The sequence below is a fragment of the Pristis pectinata genome, chromosome 23, assembly GCF_009764475.1.
Source record: "Pristis pectinata isolate sPriPec2 chromosome 23, sPriPec2.1.pri, whole genome shotgun sequence".
Classification (NCBI taxonomy): Eukaryota; Metazoa; Chordata; class Chondrichthyes; order Rhinopristiformes; family Pristidae; genus Pristis; species Pristis pectinata.
In genome coordinates, this window is record NC_067427.1 from 446619 (window position 1) to 466550 (window position 19932).

Here is a 19932-nt window from a genome sequence, read left to right on the forward strand (position 1 = left end):
AGCTCTTCCCCTCCTCCCCATCCTGCTGCACAATCCTGTCCTCCCTTGCCCTTGGATTATTGATGTCCCCTCTCCCTCCCTTCCACATCCATTCCTCCTCCTATCTCTCTCGTCCCTCCCTAGCTCCATTGTGGTCCCCACCTCCCCCTCTCGCCTCCATCCTCGCCTTGGCTTTCCTGGAACCATAAGCAAAGGTGTTTCAAGATAGTGGCTCAGCACAATGTTCACGGGCAATTAGAAATCAGCAGTAAATGTTAGACTTGTTAGAATGCCCATGACCTGAAAAATGACAAAATAGGAAAACTCAGCCACTGGGGACAGTCTTTAAAAGGTAAAAGCAATAATGTTTATGGAAGTCACGTGATCAGCTCAGATCAGAATATCACATGGTCAAATCTGCAGCCAGAGTTACCAACAGCAGTCCAGCAGACCTGGCTGTAGGCACCTCCGTCACTGAGCAGAGCCTCTCTACATCTCACCCACCACCCATTACATTCACTGGCTGACTTCAGCTTTAAAACACAGAAACTCCCGGAACTTTTACACCCTCCAGCTGGCCTTTCCAACATTAACAAATCATTGTAGCAAATACTGCAAAATGGTGAAAATGTAGAACCACAGAAAATGAACAGTCTCAGTACCGTGAGTGGTTCACCATTAACGGACGGGATATCACTGGGCGGCGACGATTGCTGATGTTGGATGTTTGACCTTCTGGCTCCAAGGCTTGAGCCCAGACCTTTAGGTCCAAGTGGGTAGTAAAAGTGTGACTGTGTTGATGATGTGCATGTCCAGGCAGGAGCAGAGTAACTAACAGAAGAACACACAATTAATTATTAACACATCAAAACAATGTGATAACATTTATTAAATACCCAGCAGTATTTAACCCTACAGTGAGGGTCTAGGTCACCAGGGGGAAGCGCTGCACAGAAAGGTTTAAAAACATGGGGGTCTTGCACAGACACCGCAGGAATGTACAGACAGCAGTGACTCTGATCTCCTCAGATGCAGGCAAGGTGTGGATGGAGAAGAGGGAAGGGGGCCTAAATTCTGGGGTACTCCTAGCATGGAGCTTTGTTGTTGCCCAAGAGAGCACAGTGTTTCTCACTGGCTTGGTGGCATTAATGGTGAGGGAGAGGGGCCAGGTGGTGAGGGAGAGGGGCAGCAGTGTTGGGTGGGGGCAGGTAGTGAAATCAGGAGACAGAGAGGTTAGTTGGCTGGGAATTGGAATAGGTTTATTATTGTCACTTGTACCGAGGTACAGTGGAAAACTTGTCTTGCATACCAATCATACAGATCAATTCATTACCCAGTGCACTGAGGGACAAATACTTGGGGTTGGGTGGAGAGGTGGAAAATGCAACTGGAGTGAAATTAACTTCAGCCGGTAAGAATCAAAGGTAAAAACAAGAGAAGTATTTGATTTATTTGTACATTGACAAAAAGGGAGAAAGAAATGAAGTAGCAACATTGCATCCCACTTTGAAGTTCAGTGAAATCAATTCGACTATTTGCTGGGATGAATTTTTGGGCAATTACTTTTGGATTATACTCACTACACTTGTGAACCATGAGGCACATAATATAGTGGTGGGATGTAGCCAATGGCAACAGGAGGCTCTTCCATTTGAACAGTTCGCTGCCCCCTGCCTTTATGCCTCTCAGATGATCTTCTCTCCTCTTTAGTCACTGCCAATGAACAAGGGAGAGGAAACTAAGTCAGCACCGATATACATCCATGAGAAAACCTTTAACCAAACCTAATTAAACCCAATGTTTACAATCCTTCATGTTCTGTGGGACATCCAAGATGTAATCATTCATACACTTAATGCTGAGCTGTGACACAAGGTTCTACTCCGGATGCACAATCAAATCAGCTTGATCTGCTGGAGCTGCTGACTGCAGTGGCCTACACCCACTCCTAATGTGTATGCTGCTACGCTTTTGCTCCTATCCAGGTTTAAGCTAAATCTTGTGATCTGATGTTCACTGCTCCTGAAGTGTTCTCCCACCGACACTTGGTCTGCCCAATTGCTTAGAACCAGATCCAACAATATCTCTCCCCTTTGTGCTGAATGGATACTGATCAATGTAGTTTTCTGGAACACATTTTAGAAAGGGCTCACTTCCTTGCCCTAATCTAGTCTAACCTTGTTCCAGTCGATATTGGGATAATTGAAATCCCTCAATATCATCAACTCTTAGTATCTATAATCTTGCACATCTCTGTAATCTCCCTGGAGATTTGCTCTTCCATCTCTCTCTCACTCTTTGGTGGTCTGTAGCGTTTCCCCAGAAGTATGATAGACACACAGAGTCATCGTTTCCTCATTGTTTCTTAAACAAGTAGGTTCTGTCCTTGTCTGCTTGAGGATATTCCCTCTCCCCCCCTCTCTCCCTCTCTTCCACCCCCACCCCCACCTCCAGACCTACAACACTTTTGTTAATCAGTATTGCCCTCACCTATTTTGTTCTTTCATGCGGTTGCTATAGGATGTTGTGGAAGAGGTGTGGCAGTGCCACAGGTAGCACGTTGGTCTGTTGGTATGTCAGTCAGTCAGTCTCAGCGCGCTTTTTTACTGTTTTAATGAAACAGTTGGTTCTTAGGGTAAAGTCCATTGGGTTAAATGATTGTGGAAGAAGGTTACATTTTACTCAAGGAATCAACACCAACCCTTTTAGTAACAGTGGAAACTGAAGGTGAAACAACCAACATGAACCCTATTTTGCAGTCCATTTCTTGCCACCATTTGCCAATATTAAATGCCACTTTTATTTCGTATGGTTTATTTATAGCACTGTTATCCTCAAAATCTGATGACTGTGATATTAGCATCACCAAAAATGATCATCAAGAGATTCATCAGAATAGGTTACTCATCAGAACATGGAACAAAGAATCGGCTATAACTTGTTATTTCTCATTTATTGTATAAAATTCCTCAATTTGTGCGCCATCTCTAATCAGACTGTAACAGCCACCTGCCGATCATAATGCTGTCTTCAGTTAAGCTTTATTGTGAGTGTAGAGAGGCCAGGGAAAAGATTATGTGATGTGATTTACCAATAAGTGCTGTTTCATCCATTTGTGGAAATAACATGCAGGATTAACCTGTCGCAGCTCAAATTACTACAGATTAGCCAAATGCATTTTTCTGCATGGCTGCTGCTTTCTAAATATACATTTCAGAATAATTTGTCTGAATTCAATTTGAGAAATGCCAAGCTGACAAAAACATTTAACTTCAGATAAAGGAATTCGAATTGATTTTGGTTTATTATGATCACATGTACTGAGATACAGTGAAAAGCTTTTGTTTGAGTGCCATCCAGACAGATCATTCCATACATAAGTACATTGATGTACTAAAAAGCAAAACAGAATGCAGAATAAAGTGTTACAGTTACAGAGACAGTGTAGTGCAAGTAGACAAATAAAGTTCAAAGGCCATAATGAGGTAGATTCGGAGATCAAGAGTTCATCTTCTAGCATATGTGAGAGACACGAGAGACCGCAGATGCTGGAATCTGGAGCAAAATACAAACTACTGGAGGAACTCAGTGGGTCAGGCAGCATCTGTGGAGGGAAATGGACAGTTGACGTTTCGGGTTGAGATCCTTCATCTGGACTGAAAGAGTAGAGCTGAGGGATAAATAAGTGAGGGTTAGGGGTGAGGCAAGAGCTAGCAAGTGATAAGTGGATCCTGGTGAGGAGGGATGACGGGTAGATGGAAGAGTGAAACTAGTGACAGAGGCTGGGAGGTGATGGGTGGAGGCAACAAAGGGCTGCAGATGGTGGGATCTGATGGGAGAGGAAGGTGGAGCATGGAACCAAATAAAGGGGGGTTGGGGAGGGCAGATGGGAACAGTGGGGGGCGGGGAAGAGTGGGGGGCGGGGACCCAGTGGGAGGAGTGTGTGGGTGATGGGCAGATTGACTGGGTGGGGGGGGTACGGCTCGGGGGAGGAAGGTTGGGTGTAGGAAGAGCTGGGAGGAAGGAGAGGAAAAGGAACAGAGGGGGAGCAGGTTACCTGAAAACCATCAGGTTGTAGACTACCCAGACAGAATATGGGGTGTTGTTCCTCCAGTTTGCGTTTGGTCTCACCTTGGCACTAGAGGAGGCTGAGGACAGACAGGTCAGTGTGGGAATGGGGACGAGAACTGAAATGGCTAACAGGAGCTCAAGATGGCCATGCTGAGCACATGTGCTTGGCTATCTCCTCTCCATCTTTCATCCAGGTGAAGGGTCTCAATCCGAAACACCGTCTGCCCATTTCCCTCCACAGATGCTGCCTGAACCGCTGAGTTCCTCCAGCAATAGGTATGGTGAGTGAGAGGGAATATGGTACTGAGAGGGAGAACAGAATCAAAGGGCTGAATGGCACATTAGAACAGAGAACAGTACAGCACAGGAACAGGACCTTCGGCCCCACCATGTCTGTGCAGACCATGATGCAACCATAAACCAATCCCATCTACCTGCACTTGATCCATATACTTTCATCCCCGGCCTGTTCATGTGTCTGGCTAAATGCCTCTTAAATGTTGCTGTTGTTTCTGCTTCCACCACTTCCTCTGGCAGTGTGTTCCAGGCACCTACCACTTTCCTTGTAAAATATTTGCCATATAAATCTCCTTAAAACTTTCCTCCTCACACCTTAAATCTGTGATCTCTCGTATTTGACATTTCCATCCTGGGAAAGAGACTCTGACTACCTACCCTGTCTATGCCCTGTATAACTTTAGAAACTTCTATCAGGGTCAGAAACTTCCTCAGAAACTTCCTTCTGTCAGAAACTTCCTCAGCTTCTGACTCTCCAGAGAAAACAGTCCAAGTTTGTCCAACCTCTTCTTATAGCTCATTCCCTCTAGTTCAGGCAGCATCCTGGTGAACCTCTTCTGCACCCTTTCCAAAGCTACCACATCCTTCCTGTGATGTGGTGACCAGAACTGCACACAATGCTCTAAACGTGGCCTAACCCAAGTTTTATACAGCTGCAACATGACTTCCTGACCTTTACACTCAACACCCCGACTGATGAAGGCAAGAGTGCCGTATGCCTTCTTTACCACTACCTGTATTTCCACTTTCAGGGAGCTATGGACTTGCACCCCAAAAAACCTCTGTACATCAATGCTCCTAAGAGCCCTGTCATTTACTGTGCACCTTCCTCTTAAATTTGACCTCCCAAAGTGCAACACCTCACACTTGTCTGGATTAAACTCCATCTGTCATTTCTCTGCCCACATTTCCAACTGGTCTATATCCTGCTGAAATTCTTGCTTATCTTTTTTCTCTATGTTTCCACCATTTGACAGACTTAGAACACAACAAAATAGGAGCAGGAGTGGGCCACCAGGTCACTCAAGCCTGCCCGCCATCCTATATGATCATGGCTGATCTATGCTGGCCTCAACTCCTCTTCTGTGTACTCATCATCTTGTCTCTTGATCCCACTTCAATTGTCTTTCTTCTAGAGCACACACTCAACCTGCAGAACCCAATGTGGTGACGGATGGTCTTCAGAATAGATGTCAGTATTGTGACTTTCCTTTAAAGTAAAAACCAAAATTGTTGGAAGTCAGAAGGTCAGGCAACACCTAAATAAAGAGAAAACGAGTTAACAATTCAGATCAATGATCTTGTATTAGAACCTTTCTTGAGTTTTGATGGAAGATTATTAACCTGAAAAGTTAACTCTATTTTTCTCTCTCCAAATGCTGCCTGACCTGCTGAATGTCAGAGGTTTTGATCTGAGATTTTTAGCATCTGCAATGTTGTGTTTTTGGACTTTTCTTTAAACTCAGCCCATGGACAGCACCGAGGAAGTGAGACTTGATACGGCTCGTTAGACAAACTAAACTCAGGTATAGAACAAGAATAATGCTCATAAAGTTCTGATGTAACAAAGAGAGCTAAATGTTGATTTCTCAGTTGAGAATCTGTGGTGTTTGATCTCAAAGTTCAGAAAAGGAAAACTTCTGATGTGCACCATCGGTTATCCTGCAACCCAAAGCTGAGCTCCAATACTGACCCTTAACCAATGTTATCAATGTACAGAATCCACTCACCAGGTTTTGGTTTCCTCTTGGATTCACATTTATTGTCTGTTCCCAACCCTTTACAGGCAGGACAAGGGTTCCTTCTGGGGCTGCTGGTGAGGAAGTCTGCAGTCCTTGTTGAAGCATCTGCCAGAGGTCACACACAGCCTCACCATCTACTGGATAGTCAATATGACCAAAATGCTCAATAATAAATTAATCCTCATTTCTGACTGAAAGGAATGTTACATCTTCATGTTCTTTCTTAATCTCATTTGGTCCTGATGGCCCAGTTTTGTGAGACCCAGGGATAGGTGGAGAAATGGATAACAGGAAATGTGGGTACAGGGGTACAGGCACAGAAGGAGGGAGCAAGCTACAGGAGCAATTTCTCCTCTCCCTTCCTGCCCATTACTGCATTATTTCTGTAAATGGCAGACGCTTCCCATCATGCAAGGTCTCATGGCTTCATCCTCAACGAGGGTTTACTCAGTGGCTTACATGTTATTGGGAAGCTTCGCATCTGAAAATGAGAAACATGCTTGAAAATGAAACTCACCAGCCATCTCTGTCGGAGATCCACCACAGGAGGGGCAGGGCAGATGTCCACATCCCTGCCCGCTGTTCCATGGTACAAAGAAACTGTAATCTGTGCCTGGGAGAAAAATACTTCCACTGATCAACATCAGGTTACTCGCCCATGGTTTTGCTTCAAGGACACTAATGTTCCAAAATCAATTCTTTGACCAAAAGTTCCAACGACATTACATCACCCAGAAGAGGCCAATGTAGGTTCTCATGGGAGGGGAAAGGGGAGCTCAGGAAGGGGGAGATGGGGAAAGGGGAGCTCGGGAATGGGGGAGATGGGAAATGGGGGAGATGGGGAAAGGGGATTGTGATTACACAGGAGCCAGCCTGCCCTAAATCTGGTGAGTTAAAATAGTTCAGCAAGAATGGTGCAGGTAATGGAACTTGAACTGCTGACCTCCCTCATCCCACTGAGGCTGCAGAGTGAACATTACATTTAGCGGCAATTGTTTTCCTTCAGATGGGTGAGTGTGTGCCGAGAATGAAAGGCTTTCATCTCTGGCAGTTTGACAGTGGCCCTTTGTCCAGTTCCTAGGTGTTACCTGTGGGACAGGGGACCAACAGCCCTTGGCAGCCGAGTCAGAGAGGGAGGCCAAGAGTCTCTGATCCTCACCAGGCTAAGTGGGACAGGGGTGGAATCCGTGAAGCCTGCACCATCTTGTGACAGTGGAAGGATACATTTTATTATGTTAAATTAACCTCTTGGTAAAAGTTGTTCTTTAATCTACAACAAAACTAGAATCATGGAACTGTGGAACATTTGCAGAAGAGGATTCCCTTAGCCCATTGTGTTGGTGCCAATTGAGAGACTGTCCACCCTAATCCCACCTTCCAGCACTGGGTCTGTAACCCAGCAGGTGATGGCTTTTCAACCACGTGTCCAGCCATGTTTGACGGTGGGGAGGTTTCTGCCCCCGCACCAACTCTGGGTGAGAAAACGATTCCTATTCTAATCTCACCACCAATTACTTGACACCTCCTGGTTTTTGACCACTCAGCTAAGGGAATAGGTCCTTTCCATGTACTTTATTGAGGCTCTTCATTACTTAATCCAACTAAATTAAAACTAGTAGCCTTTTTACCTGCATAAGGACCTTTGACAGGCCTGGATCTTTGGGTCTTGCAAGAAGATGGCCTCTTATTGGTCTGGCTGACTGAAGCTTGTTTTGAAGTGAGAGGGTGTGGGATGGAGGAAGATGTTTCAGATTCAGTGTCTGGAAGAAACACAATTATTAACATCTTGTCCTTGTGAGCATTCACTCAACGATCTAGATGTCACTCAGTCAACATACATTCTATGTTCTAATGACGCTCTTCTGTAAGTTAGTGAAGGCAAAGATCTTCAGTGTCTGACAGTTCCTTCCCTTTTCTCCCTCCCTAGCTGATCTCACTTTGTCCTCCACAGGTTCTATCAGTAACAGTGCAACTACCAACTCCTCTGACTTTAGGCAGCTCAATGGCTTCAATGTGTTTCTACAGTGGCTTCTCTTTGGTACAAACTCATTTTAAAATGAATCAATTTTTAAAATGTTAATTGTTACAATGAACAGCATTTAATAAACAAAGTACAAATTCACAAAACAGTTTATTAATTAAATCAGGAGGCACAAGAGACTGCAGATGCTGGAATCCGGAGCAACAGACAATCTGCTGGAGGAACTCAACAGAACGAAAGGAATTATCGATGTTTTGGGTTGAAACCCTGCATCAGGATTAATTGACTCTCTCAGTAAGTACACAGGATTGAGAGGGTTCTTATTATTTTGGAAGTTTTTTCAGCACATTTATCTTCAAGATCGGACTCTCCTGTGAAGCTCAATCTCTCCCTCTAATATCCAAATGTGCTTGCTGCACCTGTGTCCCTCTGCAGTTGGTCAGATGTCTTAAGAGAATATCTGACACTCATGAAGGCATGTCAGGTGGGGGTCAACCAACAACACAGCCGTAAGTAACTCCTTGATTGAAATGCAGCCGACTAATAATTTGGAAAATGCAGAGTTGTACAGTAACTGAACTGCAGATGCTAAAATCTCAATGCTCAAAGTGTTCATATAGAAATCTTTGGGGTATCCAAACTACCTGGTCTTATAATAACCTGTACCTATCAAATTCCAGTAGCAATGTTTGCACATTACATAATCTGCGGAATCCCATTCAAATGGACAACACAATGGGATGCAGGTTCTAGGCTGGTTTACACAGAATCCCCAGCACAGATACAGGCCATTTGGCCTAGATGTTTCGTGCTGATGTTCATGCTCTCCTCCAACCCTTCTTCATTTCATCCTAGCGACAGATGCTCTGTTCTTGATGAAATTATTCCTCACCTCAGTCTTTTTCTGAGACCTTGCAGGCACGGTAGTATAGCGGTTAGTGTGACGCTTTACAGCGCCAGTGACCCGGGTTCAATTCTGGCCACTGTCCGTAAGGAATTTATACGTTCTCCCCGTGTCTGTGCGGGTTTCCTCTGGGTGCTCCGGTTTGCTCCCACATTCCAAAGACATACAGGTTAGGAAGTTGTGGGCATGCTATGTTGGCGCTGGAAGCATGGTGACACTTGCGGGCTGCCCCCAGAACACTCCACACAAAAGATGTATTTCACTGTACATGTGACTAATAGAGATCTTATCTTATCTAACTTTGCTCTCTGGTCTTAGACTGTTCCTTGAGAGGGAATATCCTCCCTGTCAAACATTTCCTCATAAGAAAATCCATCCAAACCCAGGATGATCTAAGAGAATCTTCTCTGAACTGCCTCCAATGATCTTTCCCTCAATAGGGGACTAGAACTTGGTCAGCATGGACGAGTTGGGCCGAAGGGCCTGTTGCTAAGCTGTATAAACTCTATGACTCTTAAACTGCACACGGTACGCTAAATGTAGTCTCATTAGTGCCTTGTACAGTTGTAGTAGGACTTTCTAGTACAGGGTAAAGTCATGATCTCCACCAAATTGCATCCATAAAATCATACTAATTTAAAGTTCCTGTCATTAGAGAGAAGACAGATATGGCAAGATTTAGGACACATATTGAAAGGTCTCAGTGACATAGATCTTAATATATTTAACTTGGATTGGCATTGCAGAATGGAGCTCACACACCTAAAAACCTGGAAACCTCATTTGAGACTAAAAGAATTTTTCAGTTCTTCCACAGGCGATTGGATGCGTGCAACAGCTCTCCAGAAAAAAAGGCCCTTACCACTGTGTCACTAATTATTCTTAAAAACATACAAAATAAGAGTATGAGTGGGCCATCTGACCCTTCGAACCTGCTCTGCCATTCATTAGACCATGCCCGATCTACCTCAGCACTATCTCCATATCCCTTGATTCCCTGAATGCCCAGGAACGTATCAATCTTTGCTTTTAACACAGTGACTAAGATCCCACAACCCTCTGGGGTTGAGAAATCCAAACATTCTCCACTCCTCTCATCTCAGTCCTAGACAGCCTACCTCTGATTTTGAAACTACCCCCTGTTTCTAGACTCCGTGCCCTGCATCTAGCCTGTCATGTCCTTTGCAGGTTTGGATAAAACCTCCACTCATTCTATTAAACTCTTAACAATACAATCCAAATCTATGCAATCTACCTTCACATGGCAGATCTGCCATCATTGGAACCAGCCTGATTAGTCATTGCTCCACATCCTTTCTTAGGTCAGGAGACCAAAACTGTACACAATACTCCAGGTAGTTTCACCAGGGCTTATCCAGTGGTATGAAGCTTCCTGTGATGAAATCCTCTGGTAACAAAGGCTAAAGTGTTTTTTTTCTTTATCACTTCTGTACCTGCATGTTGTTCTTCAGCAATTTGTATAGCTTTGAAGACTAACATCATCAATCTCCATTGGCTGAATAGGGAGGGAGGAACTTGGTTTTATAGAACAAGGCAGTTCAAACTCTGAGCTAATGACCTTCTCCAGAGTGTGACCAGGCTTTATATCAGATTCTGGTGCAGTGCCATCACACAGTGACTATCAGCCAAAGTGAGGATAAGGTCTGGACATTGTATCCTCATGACATTGAAGCTTTGGAATTTCCCCTCCCCTTCCTGAACACAAAGATGTGAATCTTCAACCCTTATAGTCCAAAGGATCGGAGGTATTGCAATGTGTCACCCATGACCTAAGTGAACAAGGGAACCAGTCACACACTTAAATCAATAAAAACTGCAGATGCAGGAAATCTGAAATAAAAACAAAATGCTAGAAATAGGTCAGGCCGCTTCTGTGGGAAGAGAAACAGAGCAATGCTTCAGGTCAAAGACCCTTCGTCAGAACTAGGAAGGAGACAAAAGCAGCTGGTTACGCTGCAGGGGGGTGGGGTAGGGGGATGTCTCTGATGGGGTGAAACCGGGGTGGCCATGGAGATAAGCTGTAAACTTTTCTCTCTGGGAGTGGAGGACACACCCAGCCTGACCTACTGGGCATGTCCTCCTGCTCTGCATTTCACAACTCCTACATTCTTTTGTAACACACATGCTGGAGGAACTCAGCGGGTCAGGCAGCATCTGAGGAGGTAAATGGACAGTCAACATTTCAGGTCAATACCCATCAGCTGGACTGAAGGAAGGAAGGGAGAAGCCGGTATAATAAGGTGGGGGGAAGGGGTGGAGCAAGAGCTGATGGGTGACAGGTGGATCCAGGTGAGGGGATGATAGGCAGGTGAGAGGCAGATGAGTGGGAATGATGTCAGAAGCTCTGAGGTGATAGGTGGAAGTGACAAGGGGCCGAAGAAGATGGAATCTGATAGGGGAGGAAGGTGCAGCATGGAATCAAGGGAGGGAGGTGGGGAGGGGAACCAGTGGGAGGAGTGTGTGGGTGATGGGCAGATGGAGAGGTTGGGGGGAGGAGAAAGAGACATGGTGATGGGGGCCAGGTCGATCAGGAGGAGAGAGAAAAGGGACAGAGGAGCAGTTACCGGAAGCTGGAGAATTCAATGCTGTTGGATTGTAAACTACCCAGGGGGAATATGGGGTGCTGTTCCTTTAGTTTGTGTTCAGCTTCACCCTGGCAGTGGAGGAGACCGAGGACAGACATGTAAGTGTGGGAGCGGTGGACAGAATTAAAACAGCTGGCAATCGGGAGATGCAGATGGCCACAGCGGATGGAGCACAGGCGCTCGATGAAGTGATCACCCTATCCTTTCTCTCCTGTGTTTCCTACATTCTTTTGTCTATGTTCTGGAGAGTGAGGAAGGTTGTCAAAGGAAACAGCAGGATATAGATTAGTTAGAAACTTGGGTGGACAAATGGCAGATGGAGTTTAATCTGGACAAGTGAAAGGTGATGAATTTTGGGAGGTCAAATATAAGAGGAAAGTATACAGTAAATGGCAGGACTCTTAGGAGCATTGATGTACAAAGGGATCTTGGGATGCAAGTCTATAGCTCCCTGAAAGTGGCGACAGAAGTAGATGGGGTGGTAAAGAAGGCATATGGCATTCTTGTCTTCATCAATCGGGGCGTTGAGTATAAACATTGGTGTATAATGTTGCAGCTGTATAAAACTTTGGTTAGGCCACATTTGGAGTGCAGTTATGGTTGCCATATTACAGGAAGTATGTGGAGGCTTTGGAGAGGGTGCAGAAGAGGTTCAGCAGGATGTTTCCTGGATTGGAGTGCATTAGCTATAAGGAGAAGTTGGACAAACTTGGATTATTTTCTCTGGAGCATTGGAGGCTGAGGCGTGACCTGATAGAAGTTTATAAAGCTACTAGAGGCATAGATAGGATAATGTCAAATATAAGAGGATACAGCTTTAATGTGTGAGAGGGAAAGTTTGAAGGAATCATAGAGTAATACAGCATGGAAACAGGCCCTTCAGCCCAAATCATCCACGCCGACTGTGGTGCCCACCAAGCTAGTCCCATGTGCCCCTGTTTGGCCCATATCCCTCCATGGGGGAAAGGTTTAAAGGAGATGTGTAAGTTTTTGATAAACACAGAGAGTGATGAGTGCCTGGAACGTGCTGCCGGGGAGATGGTGGAAGTAGATACGACAGCAACGTTTAAGAGGCATTTAAACAGGCACATGAACAGGCAGGCGACGGGGGGTATAGACCATGTGCAGGCAGATGTGATCAGTTTAGATTGGCACTATGGTCAGTACAGACATGGTGGGCTGAAGGGCCTGTTGTTATGCTGTACTGTTTATGTTCTTCTGCCTATATTCTCACTCTCTACCTGCTCCCATTCACTCACTGACCAAATAACCTTGTTGAGACAACCAATCACCCATGTCCTAACTGAGTGGAGATAGGCTTCTGTGTAGCAGTGTGAACAACCCAGATATTGTATTTTTATGATGAATTACAATGTACTGAATTGGTCATCCTGAGTATCAGACCCTCTGATCTGCATTCCCTTTGACTGAAGCTATACTGCAGCAGTTAACACAAAATGCCTCCTTAGATGGGCATGCCTCCTTGATTTCCGGGGTTCTCTGTCATCTATTACGAAAAAGTGTGAGAACTAAAGGGATAGATTGATGCGTTATTAACTTAACGATTCCACCATTTCTCAAAGCACCATCTGGAAGAAAACAGCTCACTGGCACATGAAATCAGAGCAATGCCTGGAAGAAGTTCAGCTATAAAACACTGTCAGAACATTACTGTGGTGGGTTCTCCCTGTCACACACAGGCCCGCGGACTGCATTTAATCTTCCTCTTATTTTTCCATCCTTCCGTTTCTCCGTTACTGCTTTGCTGATGGTGTTAACTCTTCCAGCTTCCTCTGGCTCAGGGATCCTGCATTACTCAAACCTTTCCTTCACTTTCTGCATGTTACACAGTGAGACACTTGTTGCTGCAGCTAAACATCTGGCCAACCACATTTGCTGGAGGCTTGTAAATTTTGTGGGAAGGAATAAAATTATCTTTAAGTTCCTTTGGTTTTGAAATGGTCACCAAATATGACACTGTTTCTGATTTCTGATGATGCTGCTATTTTATTCAAAGACACTACCTTTGATCAAGACTGACTGGACATCAGGTTCCAATAAACATAGGTCAGGATATGGAAAGCTCAGCAAGGAAGGAAGATGAGACCACTGAAGACGTCAGTGTGCTGCTGACTAAATCCTACTGGGCAGGGTGAAAGCCTGACTTAATGATGGTTCTTCCACATTTGTTTTCAATGAAACAACACATTATTACAGGTTTTATCTGAATTTTATTACCATGATTCATCACTGAAAGTAAGGAATAGTCTCTGGTTTTCAGAGTAATTGAGGTCAAAATTGTTTGCTGTGTGTGCTCCAGGATCGCCACCCTTAACGTTAGACAGGCATTGCCTTGGGGAACATAGTACAGGGACTTACACTGCGTCACTTCAAGGGTTACAGTGAAGGGAGTTTGTGGGAGATGAATCTCTCAAACTGAAAACACAACAATCACAATTCCATGCTTCAATGCTTGGTCACCACTTGGAGGCAAAGTCCTCCCAGTTATGTGATCATTGTTGAAGCTGCTGACACAATGTGTGGGATCAGCTGTAACAACACTGCAGCAGCTAGATCAGAACAGGTCGTGGATGAAATGCATCAATGAGTTTGGGTGTGTCTTGGGGCTGGGGTGAGCTAGAAGTGAACAGATGACCATTTCAGGTGTTGACATCAAATATAGCAATACTCTGTCTTACAATGCCTCTGATGGAAATTGCTGGCTTTAAAATTCTCTAGTGAGGAGCTGATCTTATGGATGAAGGTTTTAATGTCACTGTGTATTTCAATAAGTTCTTCTAATAACTTATTGTTTCTCCTTTGTTCCTTCATGATCTCATGCTGCAGGTTAAGATGATTCTTGAACCAATAGAAGGAACTGTCTGAATTCTGAGATTTCTGCTTCCCTCCCCCCGTCGCTGTCTGCTGCCTCGGCACTGAGGAGGCTGTCTCTTCACTTCTGAACTTCAAGTGTTTCATACTCTCTTCCTTTCTCTTTTCTGGGACTAACTTCTTTTTAATCTCTTTCTCTGCTTTCTGGTTTAGATGTTGAAGTGAAGAGGGCCTTTCTGTGTTAGTAACAAAACATTTGACATTAAAAGGCGTGTAAAATTTTGGATCTTTTAACCTAACAATACTTCAAGTTCCAAGGAGTGAATATCACCAATAGCCTGTCCTGGTCCAACCATGTAGATGCTACGACCAAGAAAGCTCAACAGCGCCTCTGCTTCCTCAGGAGGCTAAAGAAATTTGGCATGTCCCCTTTGACACTCACCCACTTTTATCGATGCACCATAGAAAGCATCCTATCTGGATACATCACGGCTTGGTACGGCAACTGCTCTGCCTGTGACTGCAGAGAGTTGTGGACACAGCTCAGCACATCATGGAAACCAGCCTCCCCTCCATGGACTCTGTCCATATTTCTCGCTGCCTTAGGTAAAGCAGCCAACATAATCAAAGACCCCCACCCACCCGGAATATTCTCTCTTCTTCCCTCTCCCATCACCAGAAGATATAAAAGCCTGAAAGCACGTACCACCAGGCTCAAGGACAGCTTCTATCCCACTGTTATAAGACTATTGAATGGTTCCCTAGTACGATAAGATGGACTCTTACCTCAAAATCAACCTCGTTATGACCTTGCACCTTATTGCCTACCTGCAGCGCACTTTCTCTGTAGCTGTGACACTTTACACTACATTCTGTATTGTTTTATCTTGTACTGTGTAATGAAATGATATGTACGAATGGTTTGCAAGACAAGTTTTTCATTGTACCTCAGTGCAAGTGACAATAATAAACCAATTCCAATTCATTGTTCTGCCGTTTTAATCTCTGCTCTGATTTATTCTACAGATCTAGGGATTAAAATTACAAACAACCAGTTAAATATTCATTCAAAATAATTATAATCAAGGAATGAATTTCCCTGTCTCAATAATTTTTGGAGTACCTCAACCTGTAACTATCAATATGAGAGAATATTCACAGCATATGCCAGTCCTCGTGTGGATTCTTCAGCATGTTCACAAGACACTTACAGGACCATGCTGGCAAATCACCACAAAATCAACTTGATGACTGAACATCGATTGGTGATCTCCAGAGCAACAACTCGAACAGACAAGCAACACACCAGCCTGGCCCTGTAGTTTGGCTCCTCAAACTTAATGTCACTTGTTCATTTTCAGTGTCTAGAGAACCAACACACCCACCTGTCCCTAAACACTGATGTTTACCAATAGTAAAGGAAATAGGACATCCTGTATATCAATGTTATTCGGGGCAGCTCATTCCCCATCCGATAGGGGGCAATTAGCAATCTCATTGACAGTCATCTATCGGCTATAGTAGGTAAGGATTTCACACTTCCTTCCCTGAAGGACACTAGTGAACTCACCAACTGCCCAGTAGTCTTCTGATCACCGTTTTAATTCCCAATTTATATAATTCCCCTGCTACCATGCTGGGATTTGATGTCAGCAGTTCTCTTTATGTTAGGCTAGTAACTTGACCGCAATGCCACCACACTGTTCAGGATGGCAACTCTTCAATGCAACTACTGCCAAACCTAACAATAGAACCAGGCAAGAGGCACCCACACAGACTGGTTGGTAGGGTGACCCATGGATGTCTGAGGTGATGTAATTGGGAGCAGAGTTAATGGAACAACTACCATCAGAGCCAAGAAGACGTGTGATCAGAGGTGGTGCTGACCACTGGAGCACCAGAACTTTACACCCTGTTAGTAGCAAATTATTTGCATAGAATCATAGAAGAGTACAGCACAATACAGGCCCTTTGGCCCACAATGTTGTGCTGACCTTTAAACCTTGCCTAAGACTATCTAGCCCCTTCCTCCCACATATCCCTCTATTTTAAATTCCTCCATATGCTTATCTAGCAACCTCTTGAATTTGACCAATTTTGTCAGGTATTTTGTCACAGACAGTTAATTAGTGTGAAAAACTCCGAGCACACTTACTGATGTCAAGCTTTGATCCAAAATGTGGGAATGACTTTGAGCGGTTGTGACTTGCTGAAGATTTGTTGCCTGTCCGGCCCTCTCCCTCCTCCTCATCTTCCCGTGAGAGTTTCCTTCAGAAAAGAATCAGAATGATGCCTGAAGACAAGTGACTCTGTGGTTTGGGACATAACACATTGCAGGTCAGAGACGGGAGATCAGAGGTCGGGACCAGAGATCAGAGGTCGATTAGAGGTTGGGGTTGGAGGTCAGAGGTCGGGATCAGAGGTCAGAGGTCGGGATCAGAGGTCAGAGACAGGAGATCAGAGGTCGGGACCAGAGATCTGAGGTCAGGGACAGGGGCAGTGACCAAATCTAATGCTTTTTGACACCTCTCCTAAAGGAGATGGATCCTTTCTGTTTACCCTCCCCAGGTCAGTGTCCCCTCAGCCTCCTCTTTTCCAAAGGAATCAAGCTTATCCAGTTTTACATTGTAACTGGCAACCCCTTTGTAAATCTCCCCGCATCCTCTCCTGTGCTATTACACCTTTCTGGTAACATGGTGACCAGAACAGTTCACAGTATCCAAACCTGTCAAGCATCACATACAATTCTTACATAACTTCCCTGTTCTTGAACTCTGTTCATTAGGTAATGATATCACCCTGTCCTGGTGCTATTCTCTGGACGTACACTCCAAGGTCTCCAGGTTCCTCCACACCTATCGATATCCTCCCATCCACTGTACATTCCTGTGCTGTGTTGCACCTCCTCAAATGCACAACCCCCATTTCTCTGGATCCAATTCCATTGGTCACTTTTCTCCCCAGTGACCAGACCATTGGTAGCCCCTTGCAGTCTAAGTTCCTCCTCACTGTCAACCATGAGATCAAATTTAGGATCATTTTACCTTAGATGGGGGTCAAAAGGCACAGATATAAAGTAATTGGTACAAGGATTAGAGGAGCAATGAGGAAGAGCTTTTTTACTTACAGCTCAGTGTGGGTTTGCAACTGGCTGTCTGTGTGGACCAGTGGGGCCCTGGTTAAACACTGCACAGCACAGCTTTGCCCAATTTCCCACCGGCATTAAAGTGGGTGTGCAGAGAATCAATGATAGACATTAGTGTTTTCCTGCACTACCTAGTGGTTACTGAGAAAACAGCAAGACCTTGCTGACCTCCTTGGAGAATGCTGGTGAACAAGATGCTTTCGAGGTCTGGCGACTGCTGGTGGTGAAGTCCCTTCAGAATCTCCTTGGGACTTCTGTAAAGTCTGCTCCAGGCGATGCCTGAGTTGTGAAACCTCTTCTTGCAATTCCTGAATCAGCTCACTGCAGGCACAAGGTTAGACACCAAGGATTAAAGAATGCAAGCAAAGTATCAACATTGCTACACAGGGAATTCACAAAGTAACTGTAGTCCAGAAATTAGCTTGGAGAAATTGATGCTTCTTAGGACACAGTTACTTATCTGGACCAATGGACTATTTAAGTGCCTTTTGATTCAAAAACATAGTTTTTCTAAATGGGCTTTTTAATGTCCATGCACAGGGTGTGAGCACCCAACTGAAATGGTGCTGAGCACCTTGTTGAACCACTGCTATGCTTGTTGTGCTGACACTCCCACAGGACTGCTGAATGGGGAGTCCCACACTGAATGTTATGTACTTTAAGCCAGAACCGTGATAGACAGGGCACCTGCTCACTGTGTCAAGATCAAATTTTCAATGATCTCCTGACTGGAATTTATTCAGCCCCACATGTGTGCTATTTGTATATCAGGAAGTCATGAGATTTTTATCATTACTCACTCTCTAGCTGAGCGAATATTCAAAGGGCTTGAACTGTACTGGACTTTCGGATGGAAGGTTAAAGGTGATGAGACCAGAGATGAGTGTTGACACCTCTGCTTGGCATAGGAACTGAGACCATCTGCCTCTGACTCCGTGTGACCTTAAATAAAGCAATAGCAAATCACAGCCAGTTACAAAAACAACCCATTACCATCACCCTCTGTCTCCTATTGCCAAGCCAATTCTGGATTCAGTTTGCCAACTTGCCCTGGATCCCATGGGTCCTAACCCTTTGAACCAGTCTCCCATGTGGGACCTTGTCAAAGTACATCTTCTGTGCTGCCTTCATCAATACACTTTGATAACTCTTCAAAGAATTTATCCAAATTGGTCAGACAGGATCTTGACAAAGCCAAGGGTAGTGTCTCTGATTAGTCCCTACTTTACTAAGTGATTATTAATCCTGTCCCTCAGAATATTTTCCAACTGTTCCAACACAAACACCCAAAGCAAGAATTGGGGGACATTGGAACACTAACACTGCAGAGAGGCAGAAACTGAGTTAGAAAGAAGTGTAAAAATGAGAGGCTTCCAGAAGTTCAGTTGGGTTTGCACCCAAACCCACACTATTACCCACTGACAGTGTCTACTACTGAAGACCCTTCCATCAAATCACTTTCGTACAAATCCAAGAAATGTTTCACTTACTGACGAAGGTCTCCTGTTCAAACTCACTCACTGTGCTGCCAGCCCATTGCTGAGGAGAGCTGGTCCGGGAAAGACCTGTTGGGGCAACACTTTCCTGCCGTTGTCTGTTCTGACTGATTATCGTGCGGTAGTCACTCACACCTCCCTGAGGAGCCTCCTGACGATGGAAAGTTTGTTTAGCTCGTGCAGCACCTCCAGGAGATTTCAGTAACGTTTCTCTTTGGCTTTGAGATCTGGGATAGGAAGAAGTAAATACTGGAACTCACCAGTTCAGAGATGTGGTAAGTCTTTCCACTAATATGAGTAAACCCAAGGAAATGTAAGCTATAATGTCAGTGACTTTCCCTTGTCCCAAGTGAGAAAGATTCAGACTAAGAGATCCTCTGTACTAACAACAGTACTGACATGTGCCGTTCCGAGGTACACTCAGCTCACAGCACCGAGTGTGCTGAGTTCAGGTTCTGGAGAGAACCGTGAGAGTTCCCTCCCTCCCACTCTCTCCTGAATGCATCAATATGTTCACCCATCAATGCTCTTCCCTCCTCCTGGCCACGGGATCTACACTCGACCTTCAATTGCACAAAGCTCAAGCTGCTCCTTTCAGAACACCTCAACACAGAATAATGCGACCCAGACTATCCAAATGGTTAGAGATGTAAAATATTGACGTTGGAGGGCATCTCCAATCACAACTTCCCGGGGACCTTTGTGCACTCCCCTCTGACTGTATTTGTGGAGTGCCCACTAGCATGGCATCCAGCTGAGTCTGACAGAACTTTCTTTGCCAGAATGTTTCACCCTTTGCCCCTTTCAGTTTATTCCATTAACTGGCTCGATTTTGGCTTAAGCTGCTGCGCTGGTAACATTAAGCCAATGTCATAAACC

The 19932-nt window shown here is 44.8% G+C and overlaps 1 protein-coding gene across 5 annotated transcripts in view; it reads right to left on the reverse strand.

Moving 5' to 3' along the window:
- The window catches only part of akna (AT-hook transcription factor), an 81375-nt gene that overhangs the window by 7177 nt on the left and 54266 nt on the right, over positions 1-19932 (reverse strand). For 3 of the 5 annotated variants that reach the window (XM_052036790.1, XM_052036792.1, XM_052036789.1), the window contains 9 exons: positions 19048-19280; positions 18358-18499; positions 17726-17878; positions 16568-16680; positions 7718-7849; positions 6607-6702; positions 6078-6194; positions 1560-1692; positions 642-810 (listed from right to left, as the gene is read on the reverse strand). In XM_052036790.1, the coding sequence (XP_051892750.1) occupies positions 642-810; positions 1560-1692; positions 6078-6194; positions 6607-6702; positions 7718-7849; positions 16568-16680; positions 17726-17878; positions 18358-18499; positions 19048-19280 (1288 nt within the window). The remainder of the gene's footprint in view (positions 1-641; positions 811-1559; positions 1693-6077; positions 6195-6606; positions 6703-7717; positions 7850-16567; positions 16681-17725; positions 17879-18357; positions 18500-19047; positions 19281-19932) is intronic. The other 2 variants (XM_052036791.1, XM_052036794.1) reach the window with 2 other exon arrangements.